General features: G+C 46.4%; 1 protein-coding gene across 1 annotated transcript; it reads right to left on the bottom strand.

The window, feature by feature from the left end:
* Positions 1 to 581: 581 nt before the first annotated feature.
* LOC144120200 (uncharacterized) lies at positions 582 to 11926 on the bottom strand. Its single transcript, XM_077652615.1, has 4 exons — positions 11834 to 11926; positions 10520 to 10697; positions 3407 to 3487; positions 582 to 785 (listed from the first exon to the last, which is right to left on the bottom strand). Exons 1-4 carry the CDS (start codon positions 11887 to 11889, stop codon positions 582 to 584), a joined length of 519 nt encoding a protein of 172 aa, XP_077508741.1. The 5' UTR covers positions 11890 to 11926.
* Between the last annotated feature and the right edge of the window lie 1270 nt (positions 11927 to 13196).

The following is a 13196-nucleotide window of genomic DNA, read 5'->3' as shown; positions in this document are numbered from 1 at the left end:
CTTTGAAACAATCTGAACCAATTCTATATTAGCACATTTAAAAACGCAAAAATCTAGAAGGAAACCTCTGTGTAGACATTAGAACCTCCTCGCAGCGCACAGTCGAGAATTCTATGCATTCGCAATTGTACACCATCGTCGAATACATTGCCAGCATCGTTTCTAAGCCGGATACGAAGCAGGCACCTCTTTTAAAAACGGAGCCTGTTTTTATATTTATTGATATTTAGATAATAGTTGATCGGCTCACAAATTCAACGTACTCATGTTGTGCAATAAATTAAGACTACTGTCACTTTTCGAGAGAGAACGATATGAGACTTTAAACGTACTTCCAAGGCTCCAAACGATGCTTACTTCCTGAACATCACACCTCCCCGCTGCTTCTCTAGCATACGTATTCCACTTTAAGAAATCCGCCACAGTAGTGTTGCTGTCGCTCCTCAAATATTCTCACCAGCAACATTCTCCGTAGTCTTTTCCCTCCACCCAGCGCCTCTGCAACCAGTGAAAAGACAAAAAATAAAAGCTCTGTACTTCGCTTCAAAAGCTCAAGCGAGGACTGTAATTCGAAATAGTTGTCAGCCCAGCCCTCGCTGAGTAGCGGGGGTGTTCTGCTCTGGAGACGAGACGACCACGGATCCACCGTGAGGTCGGCTTGTGGTTTCGTCAGCTTCTAATTCTGTCCGTCGTGCCTGGTTGCGGCCATGATGGCTCCCAGCTTCCGATACAGGCGTGGAACGTGCGCCGGCCGTAACCGTGTCCTTTCCACTCGTTTGCGACTCCTGCACCATTGGAAGGGTGGCAGTAACTAAGATACAGTATTTCGGCAGCCTTCTTCATGCGCCTTTAATGCAACCTTCTTGTTAAAAGTAGTCGCGCTTCCTGCCGATCCAAGGACCGCTAGTGCTTTGACCCTGCTGGTGCCAGCCACTCTTCACATGTTTCTCCTTTCATATTTTGCAGCCACAGCAGCACAAACAGCATTTGCCGAGCAGTCTGGCGCTGACCGATTACCCGGCTTAAGTCAGGTGGACAACGGATATGCTATTAATATGAACCAGCAATTTGATTTTCTCCGTAATGCACCCTGATCAATCGCGCCGTTCATACAAGCCTGGCAGAGGGCGTCTTAAGACGGCGGTTTAGATATTGCCTTTCTTGTGATGGCGGTGCGCACACAAAGGACGAACACAGGAAAATGTAGAAGATCAGAAATAGAGACAGCTGACAGATGACAGATTGCGCTCCATCTGCCATCTTCTACTTTTTTTGTGTTCGTCCTGTCGTGTGCGCACCGCCATCCCAAGAAAGCTATGCACCAGCTCGCCCAGCAAGAAGTTCTACATTAGATATTGCCGCAGACTAATCTTGCCCAAGTAGGCTGATTACTCTGAACGTCTTTTGGCAAATATTTAAAAGTTTACAGTTTTATCAACATTAAGGAAAGTGCCTAATTTTCATGGGGAACCTGCGCTGCGAAGGTGGCACTGCAATTGTTTCATTCGGTGACTCAAAACTGCTTTTGTCAGCTGCTTGGGCCGCTGCAAACGCGAGAACACTTTCTGCGCGATTAGATATCCGTGTTTGGCCGACAGCATTCATGGCCTAGCTTCTCTCGGCGTAGCCCAGATAGCTGACGCATGGCACGTGCGCCATCGACAGAGCGCGGAGGCTCACGCCAATAAGCGCCTGAAGGAGGCGCGGAAAAGAACTGATAGTAATACCAAAAACTGCTTGCTCTTCTCGCTAGGCAGTGTGTTATGGCGCTGCGATCGGCACCGCAAACCTCAGCGCAAGTTCCCCATAGTCACCAGTGTTAGCAAAATATACAAAATTAAGCTGCTACAGACAGATAAACCCACATCCAGCCGCGATGACAATCCTGTTTGAAATGAGAACAAAGTGGTTTGACGAAAAACATGGTAGTTTTCTTAACCATGGTTCTAAAAAAAAAACATGAGAGAGTTTAGGTTGCTTATGGTGTCGACAGTGATTTTAATGTCTTTTTGCGATTTTTACGCAAAACCTCTGGTTGAAGTTGATTACATTGCCTCCATTCAGTACACATGAGTCATCGCCTTCTGGAAGATTCAAGTACCTTCCGTTGGATTATCATATCTGGTTATACTATTCGACCCACTGTTCATCTTAGTGCACACGCAAAAACGCACTAATCCATTTTAATGCACTGTCTGGGTTGGGCCAACTTCCATAATTTTGGATGTCTGCAATTTTCGGGATAGGCTAACCTCCAAATTTCTGAGGTATTCAGATTTTCGAAATTGGTGGTGCTTTATAATAGCTCCGTTGGTGTTCACAAAGTGCTTGTGACGTCGCGACCCTCTAAGTAAAATTATTAGATCACGGGAAGTTCTAATACCGCTGCTGGCGCAGTGGTGCAGCGTATAAGGGATGCGCCACTACCCCGGCTGGTGGATGTTGCAAACAGAGCCACCAGTTGGGCTTCTTAGACCCAGGTTGCTCATCGACACCTGCTGCTAAGGTCACATGCAGCGCCACGCTTGGGAGGTGGCAGCTTCATTGAATTTACTTTATTTTATTTCACTGCCACTTGCACGGAGGGCTGTTATCTCACATGCCGGTGAGCAGGTTCCACGTGCCATGGTGTACAGGTTGTGACGAAGTCACAAGGTGTTATGACCTGTCTCTACCGATCTGGGAATTATGCCTGATTGGAGATCACTGGGAAATGGCTTTTTCTCCAGTGAAGCCAACAAGCGTGGCGATCACAAAAGTGTTCTTACCAGAAACGGAAGCTCAACGAAACCGATAAGTAGCTACTCTTCTTTTCCATAATATCATGCTAAAATTTCAGCATAAGAGGAACATCGGCTTTTCCGCCAAATGGGGCCAATAGGGAGACAGCACTGCGTAAATTACAACTATTTATACCAAAACCACACGCGCAGTGATTCTTGAATTAGGTACAGGTAAGAATGTGCACACATTTTAAAATACGTCAGGTATAGCGTCTCTCTTTCCTTAGAAGCTATGGGTTATTTTACTGTTTTCTCTCTACCAAGAATTACCTAGCAAAAAGGGCCCCCTCACGTGTGTCCACCCTTAAGCATAAATCACAAGTGTATAGCTTGCGAGCATGAACATTATTTATCTCAGAACGCCTTAGTGGTAATATTATGTCAGTTTTATGGCAAGGTTCGTCATGCGTACATATCTGTAATAAATTCAACACTACTGAGACCACGTTCGCTTTTCCTCGATAGCTGATGATGTCGTTTACACGCAATATTTGTTTCCCCTAGCCAGCGAACAGAGGAATCAATTCAACATCATCCTTGTCCTCACGGCTTCAATCATGCCAGTTTTTTTCCGGGGCTCGTAAACACAATCAACATTTATGCTACAAATTGTGGATACTTACCTGCTTTGTCGCCATCAGTACTGTTGTAGATTCAGCTAAATCCGTCAAGGGATGGTGGTGCAGCGCGGATTCCTTGGCCTTCTGCACACATGCCAGGAAACAAAAATGTACTCGCTTGGTCTGTTCTGTACCGCGGCGGCCGCGTTTCAAAGAAGGCGAAACGCAAAATACGCCAGCGTGCTGTGCGATGCCAATGCACCTTAAAGATCAACAGGTGTCCGGAGACCTCCACTACGGCACCTCTTTCTTCTTTTTATCTACCACTCCATCCTTCATCCTTTCCCTTGCAGCGCGGTTCGGGTGTCCACCGAGATATGTGAGACAATTACTGCGCCATTTCGTTTCCTCAAAAACCAATTTTCAGTTTTCATTTTCTTTCTGTACCATGTAAATATTTAACGCGAGTTGCAGCAGCAGAAGGGTGGCGGTTGCATCGAATGTGTTGTTAATGAGAAGGCCGAGAATCTTCACCTGAGACACAATGGGCACTGTATTCCCGTACATGTGCAGTTCAATAGGGGATCACTGCGGAGGGGTTTCAACTGCAAGAGTTTCGATTTAGTTGGAGAGAAAATGAGGCCTCTGATTGCTAAACGGGTGGTGTTGATGTATATAGCAAATTGAAGGATATCCTCGGCTGTTCCAAGGGCTCCTCACGTTGTCCATAGAGAAATATCGCCCGCGTATACGGGTGTGTGGAGCCCTGGAATAGCACAGCAGCAAGAGCCATTGGCAGTGGCGCTAGGAAAATGTGAACAATTTACGGTGATAGGACCGCCCCTGTGGGATTCCCCATTTAGGCAGGGGGAGAGGCTGGTAGGTGATATCCCCAAGGTGGAGTACTGCCGTGCGTCTCTGAAGGAAGGCCGGAACATTTTACCACGTGCGGGTGCCACAGCCAGTGGTGGCTAAAGTCGTCAGTATATGATCATGGCTTATTGTGTCGAAAGCCTTATGATTATCGAGGGCCAGTATGGCTCGCGTAGCGACATTATTGCGCTTAGTGTAAAAGAGAGACTCTAAGGGTGAGAAGTACGTCTTGCGCTGAGATGTTTGCACGGAAGCCAAATTGAACGTTGAACCCTTCAGCTCTTCCAAAGACAGACCAAACTGGTCGCGTCACTAATCAGGCGCGTGGCAGCACACAATCATGGGCTGTCTGAACGCGAGACCCTCAATATGACCAATTCATTAATCATTAGCCGCATTATATACCACCTCCAATACCACATGCTCACTCCGCGCTAAACACAACAGGCAGACATAATACGCACAGCTGTCACTTCCACCCAACGTCTTCCGCGGAAGGTTAGGATGAAGCGTCACATGTCCACTGGTACCCACAATATCGTGATCCAATTAATAGAGGCTTAACGTCCCAACCAATTGGTCCGCCTGAGTCGCACGGAAAGAGGACAAAGCCTACTGTGAAATCTCTGTCTCAACAGCCATTCCTACCCCTTGCCCTACACCTTAAATGATTTCTCTGCGCACGCAGGATCACATATACCAGAAGCTCCTATCACGCAATATGATCCCTAGCCTCCATTAGAGTAGGCGGCAGGCTCGAGCGAGCTGTTACTCCAAAACTTACAGCGGCCGCTCCGATATCCTTTATGTCGACGCGACAGAAAATACTAAAGTAGGATTTTTCACGGCAGTCGCAGCGTATGAAGACGGCACAGTGGGGGCCGCCGCCATTATCCGAACTATCGCCTGCACAGGCGGTAGGAGCCGCCATCGCACTTTTGCTTGCCCACTCCACCGTTGACAAAAACAACCGAAATTTGCACAGATTACCAGGCCGCATACCGCCACTACCTAAAGGGTATGGCGACGCCGGCCACACATCATTATCTTTCCACAGCATACTATCTCTGCCAAACGGTTAATCTGTCGTGGATGCCTGGGCATGCCTCGATCCCCGGTAATGAGCGTGTTCATGCGCTGGAGAGAGAACTCTCCTCTCGGACCCCATGCGATCAGGCACCCAACCCTGCGCAAGAGGCCACCTCGGTCCCTCCTACATATAATCAAATCACCACATTCTACAAAATCACCCACATGACACTATCACCACCCCACAGTACTTTGTAGCCCTTATCCAGCGCCACATGGCGAAAATTATAGACGGGCTGCTTTATTTCACCCTATCGCGTCTCATGCTTCCCTCCTCACTGTAACACCTGTGCCAGGCCAACATCAATACTTTTCCACTATTTTTCGGAATGTCCTTCCCACAGACAATACCCCCCTCCCCAATCGAACCCATTCTTCCTGGGAGGATGCTTTACGCACCGCTCAGCCCGTCGGCAAGAAATGGCTGGTGGATCGGGCTTTATGTGAAGCACAAGCCCGTGGACTCCTGGGACAGTATGGAATGACGCAGGAAGATTTATTTTTGTAGCAATAGCTATATTACACTAGCATTCCGAGCCTTCAGCGTGGCGCGCAACCTGTTAGCGGTGCGCCGCCCTTTGGCGGCGCGCAACCTTGTAATGGCGCCACCACCCTATGGCTGCGCAACACCCTCTGGCTGCCCCGCCACGCTCTCACGTGGTTGGTCACGTGGTGCGGAGCAGCTGCCGGCAGCGCGGCACCGTGGCTGACCATGTGGTTCGTCACGTGGTTGGTCACGTGACCATGTTCCACTCGGCGAGCGTTAGCTATCGCGTCACTCCAGGTTTAACCAAAGCTAAACCAGCGGCAATTTTTTTCCATGTAATAAACGTAGTTCCAGCCATCCAGGTAGCAGCTGCATAAGTCGAAACAATACCTGCTGACTTCAGCTGATGCAAGAAATAAAACGTGACAATATAGTTAATGTATGCATCTACAGAACACGACTGAACTGAACATCTTAACCGAGAATTTGCGGCAAGCGAGAATTTCAATTAAATGAATGCAGCTGTTTTTTTAGCAGGGAGGTACACATGCACACCCGTGCGCGTAACAAATGTTTCCACTGCTTCGATAATAACTAAGCCATTCTTTTCCCCCTGCGTTTGCATTCACCATCTGTTTGCCATTCCTGATCTGTCTTGCGAAGTGCTTACACCAAGGGACACCTCATCTCTGCCCGTCAGTTTCGAAAAGCCGCATTCAATTCCTGCAGCCAAGCTTCATCTTCCTTTCTACTGAGTTTCCATAGATTACGTCAGCACAATTACAGTTTGCAATTATTGACGCGGATTTACGCTGACGTAATCCTTCGAACTAATTAAAATCGTTACCGCAAAGACTCATTATGATGACTATCTTGTAATCCTTTCCGGCATAATTATAGCCGAAGAATTGTCGTAATATTTGTTGTTTGGGCGTGCACAAAGTGTTTCTGAATTCATTGTTACGCCTTCTGATCCAACAGAGATCAAAATCCGCTGGTTTGGTTCATTTTACCATGGGAAACCCGACGGCAACGACTATCTGCCAGAGGACGATTTCTGCTGCCCGAAAAAAAATTCCCTGGGGCAATAGCTACTGCAAGAATTTGCGGAACATCCGCTAAAATTTTGTGCCATGAAAATAATGACAGCTTTTTTCAATCAAAAAGCATAGAAAAGCGCCATTATTTTAAGCTACGTTTTTTCGGAACTTCCGGTCGCGGCGGTGGCGCAGGTGCCATCATATACGATTGAGAGAACACTTCGCTGGCGGTGAATATGACTCCCTCTTGACGTCAACAGCCACTGCGCACACTTATCAATTGAAAGCATATATCACTCTAACCGACAGCCTTGCCCTTGAAAGTTGAACATGAGCGTGGAACACAGCCTATTATGCGCATGGGTTGCTTGGAACGTCCTGCCCCACATATAAAAATAGCGCGGCAGAGAGAGTGAGTGAAACAATAAGCACTATTCTGGTGGGTAGACCCCGAGCAAGAACTTGTGATATTTGTGGGTTCGCGCTAAGTAAATTAAGTAAAACAAATCTTCGACTGAAATTCCAACCCGCGGCGTCGCGAATAGACAGCTTCACTGGCTACTGCTTGAGAGAACTATGCTATGGCAGCAGCCAATTACGCCTCGTGTTATGCTGCAACACACCCTTGCTCTCTGCATTTCATATCATGTTCTTTAACTAGTACTACTACAAAACTAATATTCACGCTTTGAATATGTGGTGGTAGTGACAACGAGATTTGTACTCCATGCGTTGCTGTGAACAACGCTGCGACAGAAACAAAGCATTAGAGCAATACCCGTCCGCGTTGACAACATGTCTGCAGAAATGCGGCAGTGGAGCATGGGCTGCCAGCGTACACTGACGATGAAAAAATTCAAGACGCGCAGAACTGGCTCCCTGGGTCAGTGTGGACCTCAATCGCGTTTTCAGGTACATCGCAGTGGTGTGCACCTAAAAAGAACTGTGCTTCACAAAATATTTAAGGTTTATCAGTGCCACACCACCAGCCATTTTTATTACCGGCTTCTCTTCTGATTTTTGAAGACTACCCTTGGTGAGCCACACCGGGGCTCGATTGGGCGTGACACCCGGAAAAGACAACGTGGCCGAGGTGTTTTGTTAAAGAAGGCAGACAGAAGCTCAACGCCAGGTATGTTGGTCACCGAGATCCCTAATGGAAAGAAATTTGTGTAGAAAGAAGGAGTCAAAGACCGCGGTATCGTCATTAGTTGGTGCAAGTGAAAGCACGGATCAAGTATATCTCAACCATAACGAGAGCAGGCTTCGCGGAAACAACCGCTAGGGACACATACTCGTACATTACTGAGTGTTAAAAAACCGCCTAACCAGCAGCTAACTTTACAAACCACTTTCTGTCTACCAGCTTGCTGATTGTTGCATGCATTAAAAACCCTGTATGTGTGTGTGACTGAGGTTGCTGTCACTACAGATCAAATTATGCTTGGTTTATGGTTTATGGGGGTTTAAGTCTCAAACTGACTCAGGCTATGAGGGACGCCGTGGTGAAGGGCTCCGGAAATATCGACCACCTGGGGTTCTTTAACGTGCATTGACATTGCGCAGTACATGGGCCTCTATAATTTTGCCTCCATTGAAATTCAATCGCCGCGGCCGGTATCAAACCCATATCTTTTGGGTCAGCAGCCTAGCGCCATAACTACTGGACCACCGTGACTGCAGAATCTGTGTGTGTGTTGTGAACTAATATAGGTGTGCCAAAATTGTACGAGGCCTTACAAACAGTACTTCAGTCACCAGTATGATTTTAATCAAATCCCGTTATACAAATGTGTACTGTTCTTTTTAATTCTTCGGCTACATGCAGAGGCAGGTTAGCGCTGGGCAAGTTTCTTAGCCTCCGTCCCGCGCTTTTATGGGATCGTGTGATGCCTGCAATGTGCACAGGATAATGTAGGCATCATTCGCAAGCCTAATGCACAACCTGTCAATCAATGCACACCGCTGTAGTGTAGCTGCATGATCAACTGCACAAAAGGGGGTAATTCAGGTGATGGAGGCACAGGTTTTTTTGATATGACCAAGCTCACAGAAGAATTCTGAACAAACTACTTCGAGGAAGACAGTTTTTTGTGGCCTACACATCAAATGGATGTTTATCTAGTAACGTATATATTTAAATGTGCGTAAGTGAATTCCTGTTTGAAGTCCGCCTTTTAACTGTAGCAAAATGTGGCTACTTTGGGCTTGAGCATCTGAGTATCGGGGTGCGTGGCATCAATGTTTTTGCCACTTGGAGCGGAGAATATACTAGAGCAGTGTATGAAGGTTAGTCAAGTTTAAATCATTAACTCGTTTTAACTGCCGTTTCAGTTTGAAGAGTTCTGTATTACTGCCTCACGATCTGCAAATTGGAAAGGCAATCAAAAACTTGAGAGGGCACGTAAGACTGCTTACGTGCAATCAAGGCTAAATCATCAGTGTGTCTGCGTTCGATCATGTCTGAGTTTTCGCACTGAAAAGTGAAACGAGGACGAGCCTCAGAACGCTGATTCTGGAAACGCTGAATGCACAAAGGCCCGAGTGAAACACTCGAACACTCGCTTCGAATAACTTTCGTGAGCTAGCCTTGAACCTGAGAAATCACGTGGCACCAACCGGAAGGGTGTACCACGAACGGCTGCGTCTAATTTTAATACGAAAATTGGTTTTTGAGGAAACAAATTGGTGCAGTAACTGTCTGACATCTCGATGGGCATCTAAAACGTGCCTTAGAAGACGAGGTAGAGTCTGGGAAGGCATACAGATGAAGGTGCGTATGTCGTCGGTTTTAATTCCTCTCACTAGCTAGACTGCAGCATGACTTACACATGTGCGCGATATACAAAGAGAAATTGTTTGACACCACCCAAAATACCGTACGTCAAGCGGTTGCTCAAATGTGGTGCGAATGTACTTGGAAATGCGATTCGGCGTGAAGATCAGTCGGTAGTAAATATATAAGATAAACGAACATGCAAATTATTGTCTTAATTGGCACTGCTTTTCTTGCTGTGTGCATCATAGCACCGCTTGATGACATCGCCCTATTTTCTTGCCCATCGTTGAGATTTTCTCTACTATATGAGAGTACACACACTAAACACGACGACTGGTTTTCTTGTAATAGGGCTAGTAAGGCTTAGCGGCTTAACATGAACGAATGTAAATAAATTGATTAAACTTCGCACAATGCACTTGTATGTTGTAAGTTTCAAGTGGTACAAACATTGATGCTGTGCATCCTAATACTAAACAGATACTCAAGCCCATAGTAACCAAAATCTCCTTTATTTAAAAAGCTGCTGATCTGACACAATTCAACGAACTTCCATATTCAGGCCAAATAATGGAAGATAAATATATAACTATATGTAGGTCACGTGAAACTTTCCTAACTGAAGTAGTTTCTTCACAACTGTTCTCAGATTTGTGTCAAAATAACGACACTATTGACTTCATCATCTGCAATAGCCCCTCTTGTGCAGTTGGTTATTTATGTACGCTATAGTGGTGTGCATCGATTGACAGAGTAGACATTAAGCTTCCGAATGATGCCTACAGTGTGCGCTTTGAACAAGAAAAACGCACGAAATACTCTCGCGAATGTAGCCTAAAATGGAGAATTTGCACTGCTGGAAGAGACCCCCGTCCTAACACGCAAGAAATTGACATCAAACAACTTACGGAGTTCGTTCCAAAGGCGAAGCACGCGGCGGCTCCTAAGAGCAGTGCGAGCACGATGGAGAATGCGATGGCGTTTTTCCCCTCGAAACGCTGCTTCCAGAGGGCGAAGTGGACGTCTTGGTAGTCGTCTTCTTCAGAGCGTCTTGGCGGACGGTCGAATCTCAGCACGTACACAGGGCTGCGAGAGGGCGAACGCAACTGATTCTTTATGGGGAGCATTCGACTGCAAATAGTTTCTCGTTTCGGGTTCACACAAGAAAATGTACACAATTTTTCCAGAAACCATCGCACGTTTGGCGATTGTTAAGTGTACCTTTGCCACATGGCACATACAGCACTTTCAGACCTGCAGATACTTGGCTAATGCCCGATGCTTTTCAAAATCCAGCCCCTCCCTACGCTGCAAGTAGTGCAAAATAACTGCTTGAAAATCAAACACCAGCGGTGGCAATGTCCGCAGCAACCCTCGCATGTTTATCGTAGGCTGCCTGTGACGATATTCCTATTAACATCTGCACAAGAATGGATAATCGCAGGTTTGGTGATGCTGCAACAGTTCGGCCACGACGGCCGCGTATCGAGGGCGGCAAAGTTCAAAAGACGCCCTTGGCCAGTGCGGTGTCCCTGCAACGTTGAACAGCCCCAGGTGGTAAAATTGATTCCCGAGCACTGCACTGCGACGCCTCTGTGTATCGTCGTTCTCCCCCTCTCTCCCTCGTCAGTTCTCTGTGAACTCTTCAACAAGATGCTGCATGAACACACAAAAAAAAGAAGACGACAAGCACAAGCGCCATGTAGCGATTTTTAAGAGTTCACAGGCAGAACCAACTAGCCTAGCAACATACACTAATGCAGTACAGCCTTCTGTCAAAAATATATAGCCCAAGTGGTTTTCTTCCAAGCCATGTAGTGAGTCTCTCAAGCACATCTGGCAGTCCTAGATTCGGGAGGGCCGATTACGCTAGTTCCCTCCAGTGATGGTGCAAAACCAGCCTTTCTCTAGGGCTCACACATGAACTCCTTGTGCTGTATATTCATCGCAATGACTGTACATCCCTTCCGTTGTGGCGCAAATAGCTTTCCACCATCGGCAAGATAAGTACTCTGCCTTCGTTTCCTTATAATTTCTTTATTATTAGAATTATTCACTATTTCAAAACTACGTATTCATGGCAAAAGGTGATAAGCGCCACTTCCTCGACACCAAAAGCAAGATATATCCATCTAAGGCATTCTCTTCATTTGCACGCGATTTCCCATTTTGCTCCCCGTGCGCTAAAGACAACAAGGAACAAGACCTCGAGCAGTGCCTACCTTTCGCTCCTCGGCCGCTTGCGCTCATTGCGAAACCACTGGCGAGCAAAATTCATTGCTGGGCTGCTGGGCTCCGCTGCAGGGCACACAGCTTTCTTCTTCCTCGTGAACTGAGCAGTCTCTCTTCTCGCGCACTGATAGAAGAAGTAAAAGCACTGGGGCATGGAAGAGCCTAGCGCATAACCAGTGCCCTAAGAACTGGATAAATTGCAAATTCTATGCAGCATCTTAAAAAAAAAACAATATCTAAGGCTAAGGATGATCACAGTGCAAATCTGAACACCTATTTGTCTAACGCCAGTCAACCGGAAGTCTCTCGATAGATACAGGTAACGTACTAACGCTGTTCCCTCTTCTTATATCATTCTGTCCACACTGTTGCCCCCTCGGGAAGGGAAAGACCAACTGGAGTCCAAAGGTCAAGGCCTTGCTGCGCATTTTCATGCTCGCACTGCGTTTCCATCAACCCCACTTCATTTTGGTGCACACTTCACTAAGGTCTCTTTATCTGATTCAGCGTCTGTAGTAAATTTTCTGCAGTCGGCTGCACCTGGGTTTGATAGAGTAACAGTGAGCATGCTCCAATAAGTAATGCAAGACTTTGCCCCGGACCTCTTGCAGATTGTCAGTTGATCTTTGGAAAGAGCCTGGATTCTATAAAATTGAAAAACAGCGAAAAAACTTTTACTGCTAAAAGAGCAGAGGAAGGGTTTTGATCTCCACAATATTCAACCGATTGCTCTAACTTGAGATTTGGTTAAGCTAGTAGAACGTGTAGCCTTCTGCCGATCACGAATCATGTTCTGTCTCTTCAAGACTTCAGCGAGGCTCAGATTTGTTTCCGCGGTGGGTGTTGTATTCAGACCACGCACATAGACTTGGAGAGCCGTAATAGCGCTGCTATGAAGCAAAAAGAGGTGTCAGCTCTAATTACTTTGTATATTTCAACGCAGACTGACAGCGCCGAACACAGCATTCTGCTTAAAAAGATAGCTGTTGTACAACCTCCATGGTACCTCTTCGCTTGCATAAGGGAGTTCTTACGTAATAGATCATTCTTTTTCACTTTTCACTACTAATACGTCAAATTCAAACGAATATACCCAGTTTAGAAGCTTCCGAAAGGCTCTGTTCTTTCGCCGCTGTTGTTTAATATACCAGGGTGTGTGATATGCCCATGCACTCGGTCGTCAAAGCTTATGCGTATGCGGATGATATTGCTTTCTTCGCTTCTGCAAAAATATTCATATCCCGTATCAATTGTTTTAACAGTATTTAAATGCTCTGGAAGTTGGGCTCGACAGCCTGATGTTAACTTTAAATGACAACAAGTCTGCTGCCCTTGTTTTCCAACAGTCATCTC

This window comes from Amblyomma americanum, chromosome 2, assembly GCF_052857255.1.
Source record: "Amblyomma americanum isolate KBUSLIRL-KWMA chromosome 2, ASM5285725v1, whole genome shotgun sequence".
NCBI classification, from domain to species: Eukaryota; Metazoa; Arthropoda; class Arachnida; order Ixodida; family Ixodidae; genus Amblyomma; species Amblyomma americanum.
Note: the sequence above shows the minus strand (reverse complement) of the source record. Positions and strands in the feature narration are given on the sequence as shown.